The 7,500-nt window shown below is 48.2% G+C and overlaps 1 protein-coding gene across 1 annotated transcript in view; it reads left to right on the forward strand.

Moving 5' to 3' along the window:
• The window catches only part of plxna4 (plexin A4), a 512,494-nt gene that overhangs the window by 496,905 nt on the left and 8,089 nt on the right, over window positions 1-7,500 (forward strand). The window contains exon 28 of the mRNA XM_063217729.1: window positions 4,159-4,371. Within this exon, the coding sequence (XP_063073799.1) occupies window positions 4,159-4,371 (213 nt within the window). The remainder of the gene's footprint in view (window positions 1-4,158; window positions 4,372-7,500) is intronic.

Genomic DNA, 7,500 nt, shown 5'->3' on the forward strand with positions numbered 1-7,500 from the left:
TTGTGTTGTTGGATCAACACCTTGAGTTTCTGGAAAAGAATGAATGGGATGATGGAAAATGGATTAGTTCTGGCGTCGCTGACATCTGGGTGTGTTGTGCCTGTCGTGTGTGTGTCAGGTCAAAAAGGGTGGCATCTCTTGTCATCCATGGTGTGTGTGTGTGTGTGCTTCCGTGCGTGCATGCACGTCAGCCTGTGTGCATGCATTCACTCACACACACGCACACACACACACACACACACACACACACACACACACACACACACACAAACACACACACACACACACACACCGAGTCACACTGGATGGAGGGGCTAAAACCTGTTACAATCCAATCTGCACCGGCTTCAGCAGATCCAGGTTCAGTCCTCCGGCCTTGACCTTAATAATACTCAACATGAACCCAAAGTCATACCTCTGCCTTGGGACCAGTTATAATGGCATTACCTTCCGGAGCGTCCAAGCTTTGCTTATGACTTGCATCATGCAGAGGGCAGAGGGAGGGGTGGGGCGTCCTGTTTCTAGTGATTAGTATGACGCACACAGACTTTTTACCACCTGCTCGGGTATCTCCCAGGGTGCATTGCATGACCTCATCTGGAGTCATCATCTGGATCACCGCTGACTGCTTACCAGGGACAGCTTTCGCTGGGCCCAGGACAATGTCAGCTGAAAGAGCCGTCTACCCAATACATACAATGTAATGGGGACCCAATTCCGGGGCCCCTATCAACCTGTGCCCAGGACAACGTTCCCATTTGTCCCCTCCTGCCGGTGGGCGTGCTGCTAACTGTGAGTGATTGTCGGGCATTAGGTGCAGTTTGACCCCTTGCCTTCCCCCCCTGTAGTTGTATGCACATAGTACATCGTCTGGCCCTCTAGCCTGGGTCGCGCCAGATTGCCCCACCAATCAAGACTCCCCTGTTGGCCTGTTAATATCCCTCTGATCCCATCGTGTAATCCCCCAAGATTTGGCCAGATTCATTTAAATTCATAATGTCAGGCCCAATCTTATTATTCCTCTCTCTGGGTCTCTGTCTGTCTGACGGTATCTCTCTATCTGTCTGGCTGTCGGTCTAGCCTCCTCCCCTTCTCTCTCTCTTTCTCTCTCTCTCTCTCTCTCTTTCTCTTCCCCCTTTTCTACGTATGTCCTCACTCTTCTTGTCCTCTCCTGAGGGGTCAGCGCAGATACACTTGTCTCATGTACTCCTATCCTCTAGGTGTCACTGTTGTATATTGACACACATGTGCAATGCTTGCCTGTGCTTGTGCGTGTGTGCGTGCGTGCGTGCGTGCGTGCGTGTGTGTGTGTGTGTATATGTATGTGTGTGAGAGGGAGAGAGATAGGGAGATGGCGGCATGCACAGCCGCCCCCAGATGTAGACAGTGTAGTGTGGTCAGGTCAGGAGAGGGAGAGGCGTGGAGTGGAGTGGTGGAGTGGTGGTGTGGTGGAGTGGTGAGGTGCTGCTGTGCTGCTTGGCAGTGTGCACTGCAGCCAGATGGAGAGACAGACGCCAGCGCAGGCTCCCTGTTTCCTGCATTCACAGATTAGACCCCTTTATTGAATCAGACACACACATCTACACATGCATCTACACCCATGCACATTTGTGCACACACACATCTACGCATCTACACACACATTTGTGCACACACACACACACACACACACACACACACACACACACACACACACACACACACACACACACACACACACACACACACACACACACACACACACACACACACACACACACACACACACACACACACACATCTACGCAGCTACATACATGCACATTTGTGCACAGACACACACACTATCACACTATCCCTACTAAAGCTTCTCACACACACTAATACAAACACTCATATAAAGACACGATTGAGCAAAGTAGCACAAAACACACATTCACACTAACTCCCTTACCCAGAGACACATTTACGCATCTACACATATACATTTGTGTGCACACACACGCTATATCACACTAAAACACACACTGACACACTATCCCAGCTAAAGCTTTGCGCACACTAATACACACACAACTTTATATACGTACACACAGTTGAGTGCAGGAGCACAGAACACACATTCAAACTCACTCCCTTATTCACACTTTTTCTGCATCTAAACACATAGACATTTGTGTGCACACACGCTACAAGTATATCACACTTAAACACACATTATAACACTATCACAGCTAAAGCTTTGTGCACACTAATACACACACACCCCCTTATAACACACGGTTGAGCACAGGAGCACAGAACACACAGTTACACTCACTCCCTTAAGCCAGGCTCAAACTACACGACTAGTGATTGTGTGTCCGATTTTGGCGTCGGGGTGCACCGCACACTAGAAGAGAATCGCAACTGTCAATCCTATCCCTGCTCGCAACCACCGAGACAATGCCTGACGTTCTATTTCCAGTCGCAAATATCAAACACTGTTTGATTTCTACGATTTGCGATCGGCGACTCTTTGAGCTGCCAAAGTTCTATCTTAGAGCGTCGCTCACGACGAGAAAATCTTTCCCGACCATCGCTTGCGATGGTCCTGTCGGTAACGTTCCAGCAATTGTCGTAAGGGGGGGTTTTCAGCCGAGAATTGGGCCAATAATCGTAGTTTGAGCCAGGCTTTACTCGCAATCCCACAACAGAGACAAATGGCTTTTTACCAGGCAGGTCTGTTCCGCCACCAGGCAGGCCAGTCATCCGCTCACCTCACGTCCGTGTCTGCTTTTGTCTGTTATCACAAAAGCACCAGAGTTGTGTGTGTGTTTGATGGAGGTAATCATCTGTGCTGCTCTCAGTCTCGTTCCACTCGCCCGCTCGCTCGAGGGAACTTCCAGGTCTTTGTTGGTGTGTGTGTGTGTGTGTGTGTGTGTGTGTGTGTGTGTGTGTGTGTGTGTGTGTGTGTGTGTGTGTGTGTGTGTGTGTGTGTGTGTGTGTGTGTGTGTTTCAGTTTTTCTGTGTTCTTCACAGGGCTAAATTAATGGCTGATAACTAACTGACATTATGCCGGCATTACCATGGGGTCATTTTCGAAATGACACCCGTGTTTTGTCATGCTTTGGCTTCTTGAACTTCTTAGCGATGGGGGATATGGGGAGCATATTGCTTCAGCTGATAGGCCCTCATTAAAATTCACTACTGCTGACTGCCACCCGTTCTGACCTTGAGCGTTTTTCACTCAGTTGATGTTTTTGTTGTTGTTTATTTGTTTGTTGTGAGATTCTTGTGATGTTTGCAGCCTCGTCTGCCTCGTTGCTGTTGGTGTCTGTGAATGTTGTAAATAACACACCATTTATTTTTTGAAGTACGCTTCTGGGTCTGTCATGCCTTTAGGACTAGTAGCTGGATGTGGAATGGGTGGTGAGAAGAGATGGATGAGGAATCAGTAACGGAGTTTAGACCAGGGGTCTTATTGACGATGTGAAACTGGCAAGCCTGGGGGGTATTCCAAGTAGTAATCCAGATTTAACATTGAGGTAGTGGTAAATCATCTAATACAAGAGCCTGGAATCCTTATCTCACTAAATGTCAGCTGTGGGCTCTATTAGCAGATATATCACCTCGTGCAGGTTAGCTTAGCCGGGTTTATCACTCAACCATGGGGCATATATACTACAAAGCTGGTTCAGGAGTAAACCATGTTAAGTTACAAGGTAAATCTTCGAATGGAAGAGCCTGAAGTCCTGATTTTCTTAAGAAAATGCGGACTTCAGGATCTTCTATTAGATGATTTACCTCTTAACATAACCTGGTTTACGCCTGAACCAGCTTTGTAGTATATGCCCCATGTTCTTGGAATACTCCCTAGGTGTACTGTATTTAATTAAGTTTCCATTGTGTGTATCTTGTGTCTGCAGCCTACCTCTGAAGTTAACTTACAGTTTCTTTATTTGTTTCCCTTGCGTGTGTGTCTTGTGTCTGCAGCCTACCTCTGATGTTAACTTACAGTTTCTTTATTGGTTTCCCTTGCGTGTGTGTCTTGTGTCTGCAGCCTACCTCTGATGTTAACTTACAGTTTCTTTATTGGTTTCCCTTGCGTGTGTATCTTGTGTCTGCAGCCTACCTCTGATGTTAACTTACAGTTTCTTTATTTGTTTCCCCTTTGCACGTGTGTCTCATGTCCTGCAGCCTACCTCTGCGTTTCTGGGTGAACGTGATCAAGAACCCGCAGTTCGTCTTCGACATCCACAAGAGCAGCATCACGGACGCCTGCCTGTCGGTGGTGGCCCAGACCTTCATGGACTCCTGCTCCACCTCCGAGCACCGGCTGGGGAAGGACTCGCCCTCCAACAAGCTGCTCTACGCCAAGGACATCCCCAGCTACAAGAGCTGGGTGGAGAGGTGAGAACGGACGCGGTGGAGGTGGAGAGGGAGAGCGAGTGAACATAGAGAGAGAGAGAGAGAGAGAGAGAGCCTGTCTGCATCTATATGTGTGTCTGAGTATGTGTGTACAAGAGCTGGGTGGAGAGGCGAGAATGAACGCGGTGTTTGTGGAGAGATAGAGAGGGTGGGGCAGAGTGAACAGAAAGAGAGAGAGAGAGTTAGCAGAGAGAGAGAGAGAAAGAGAGAGAGAGAGAGAGAGAGAGAGAGAGAGAGAGTTAGAGAATGTGTTAGAGAGTCTGTCTTCATCTATTTGAGAGAATGTGTACTATATGTGAATGTGTGTGTTTGAGTATGTGTGTACAAGAGTCGGGTGGAGAGGTGAGAATGAACGCAGTGGAGGTGGAGAGCGAGAGAGAGAGAGAGAGAGTCTGTCTGCATCTACAGTAGCCTATTTGAGAGAATGTGTACTATATGTGAATGTGTGTGTCTGAGTATGTGTTTACAAAAGCTGGGTGGAGAGGTGAGAATCAACGGTGTTTGTGAAGAGATGGAGGGAGGGGGAGAGAGAGAGAGTGTGTCTGTATCTATTTGAGGGAATGTGTGTGCCTGAGTATGTGTGTAGTTAGTATGTATGTACATGTACAGTGTACTTGTGCATGTGTGTATGCTTGTATGCAGGGCTTCTGACAGCTTTGGCTGGGCCCAGGACAAAGTCATCTGAAAGGGCCCCCCAGTCCAATAAATCCAATTCCAATATAATGACGACCCAATTTCGGGCCTCCTCTCTCTCTCTGGGCCCGGGAGAACTGTGCCCTCTGTCCCCCCCTGTCGGCACCCCTGCTTGTATGCTTGTACTGTACGGCACTATGTTTCCATACACCGTGTATGTGTGCTGTGTTTGTGGTTGCCTTGCGCTAGATTTCACATGCAGTGAGGCGGTGGGGTAGCAGTGTTTTGATTTATTAGCCTGCTGTGCGCGCTGTTCTCAAAATGTAGAATTGTAGTCAGGACAGAAAAGGCGAGCCCTGTACACAGAGCTCTCAAACACGCACCGCAGCCAGTCTAATGCACATGTGTGTGTGTGTGTGTGGGTGTGGGTGTGGGTGTGGGGGTGGATGTGGGGGTGGGTGTGCGCTTGCGTGTGTGTGCTTGCGTGTGTGTGTGCGCTTGCATGTGTGTGTGTTTGTGTGTGTGTGTGTGTGTGCGTGTGTTATGCAGATGCATGGAGGTGATTTGTTAAGAATGAGTGTTTTATTGCGTTTCTATCTTGAGGAGTGGGGCCCTGGTGCACAGCAGATGATACCCGTGTGGTATGTAGAAATGGATTTGTTAGCAAGACACATTCACCCCGAGGCAGGAGGTAGTGTTATTGGGTAGGGGGGTTGGGTAGGCACTGTAGGGGTACGTGTGTGTGTGTGTGTGTGTGTGTGTGTGTGTGTGTGTGTGTGTGTGTGTGTGTGTGTGTGTGTGTGTGTGTGTGTGTGTGTGTGTGTGTGTGTGCGTGCGTGCGTGCGTGTGTGCGTGTGTGTGTGTGTGTGTGTGTGTGAGTATGTGTTCCTACGGCCCCATGCGAAAGTGTTTGAACGTGTGTGTTTGCACTGGTAAGTGTTTGTGTGTGTATGTGTTTAGCGTGTGCGCAGACGTGGGTGTGCATGCATGTGGATGGGTGAATGTGTGCGGGAGGGGGGATGGGGGTGCAACCCAAACTTGCCACTCTGATATATGTCTCCCTCAGGTCGCGTTTCTGTGAATCCCTTCTGGCCTCTGTGTGTGTGTGTGTGTGTGTGTGTGTGTGTGTGTGTGTGTGTGTGTGTGTGTGTGTGTGTGTGTGTGTGTGTGTGTGTGTGTGTGTGTGTGTGTGTGTGTGTGTGTGTGTGTGTGTGTGTGTGTGTGTGTGAGAGCACAGGGGCCATGATCTATGGCTTGTTTGGAGAGATGATGAGGGTGGGGAGAAGACCCCCCAGCTTTGAATATAGATGAGCAAGGCTTTAACACACCTCCTAATGAGACTGTGTGTGTGTGTGTGTGTGTGTGTGTGTGTGTGTGTGTGTGTGTGTGTGTGTGTGTGTGTGTGTGTGTGTGTGTGTGTGTGTGTGTGTGTGTGTGTGTGTGTGTGTGTGTGTGTGTGTGTGTGTGTGAGAGAGAGAGAGAGAGAGAGAGAGAGCGAGAGAGCGAATGAGGGAGGGAGCAGCGCTTGGTTATAAAGTGCACTTCTGAAGCACTGGGAATCCAAAGATCAGCTGTTTATCAAAATCCCCAGCATTAGTCACTGGCATAGATTAAAAGAAAGAGAGAGACAAAAAGTAGACGAAAGAAAGAAAGAAAGAAAGAAAGAAAGAAAGAAAGAAAGAAAGAAAGAAAGAAAGAAAGAAAGAGTGTTTTAGAATGAGTGCACAGTGCCAGAGAGAGAGAGAGAGAGAGAGAGAGAGAGAGAGAGAGAGAGAGAGAGAGAGAGAGAGAGAGAGAGAGAGAGAGAGAGAGAGAGAGAGAGAGAGAGAGAGAGAGAGAGAGATTGGCAGAACCCCGCCACTATTCATTGAGAGAGTGACAGACATCAACATTGTAAGAGAATGCAAAAAAATAAAGTTGAAAAATGAGTTGAAAGAGCGAGATTGAAAGAGTGATGAAATGTGGAAAGAACGGAGGAAAGATAAAAAAAAGAGAGATAGCGAATGAGAACAAGAGGGAGAGAGATAAAGTTAGAGAGGTGTTTTGCTCGATACTTAAACTCCATGCCAACCAGCCTTTGGCAAAGATGTTTTTAGTACCAGCAGGGCGGCTGATAGCTTTTTCCAGGCCCCGGACAAAGTAATCTGAAAGGGCCCCCCCACCCAATACATATAATGTAATGAGGACCCAATTCTGGACCCCCTTTTCTCCCTGGGCCTGGAATAACGGACCATTTTGTCGTCCCCCCCCTATCAGCATCCCTGAGTACCAATCGGTCAATCACGGTGACGGATGCTAGTGTTGAAACGTTCAACAATGAAATTCCTGAATGACATTTTTCTTTATTGGACGGCCCCCAATGTTATTACATTATCCCGTCTGGCTCTCAGGACGGAATTTGATTTTCCGAGTCGACGTCAGATCAGAAATGTGTTCAGACAGTCTTTGTTTGCGGTACAGTCTGAGTGCTGCTGGACT

This window comes from Engraulis encrasicolus, chromosome 15 (assembly GCF_034702125.1).
Source record: "Engraulis encrasicolus isolate BLACKSEA-1 chromosome 15, IST_EnEncr_1.0, whole genome shotgun sequence".
Classification (NCBI taxonomy): Eukaryota; Metazoa; Chordata; class Actinopteri; order Clupeiformes; family Engraulidae; genus Engraulis; species Engraulis encrasicolus.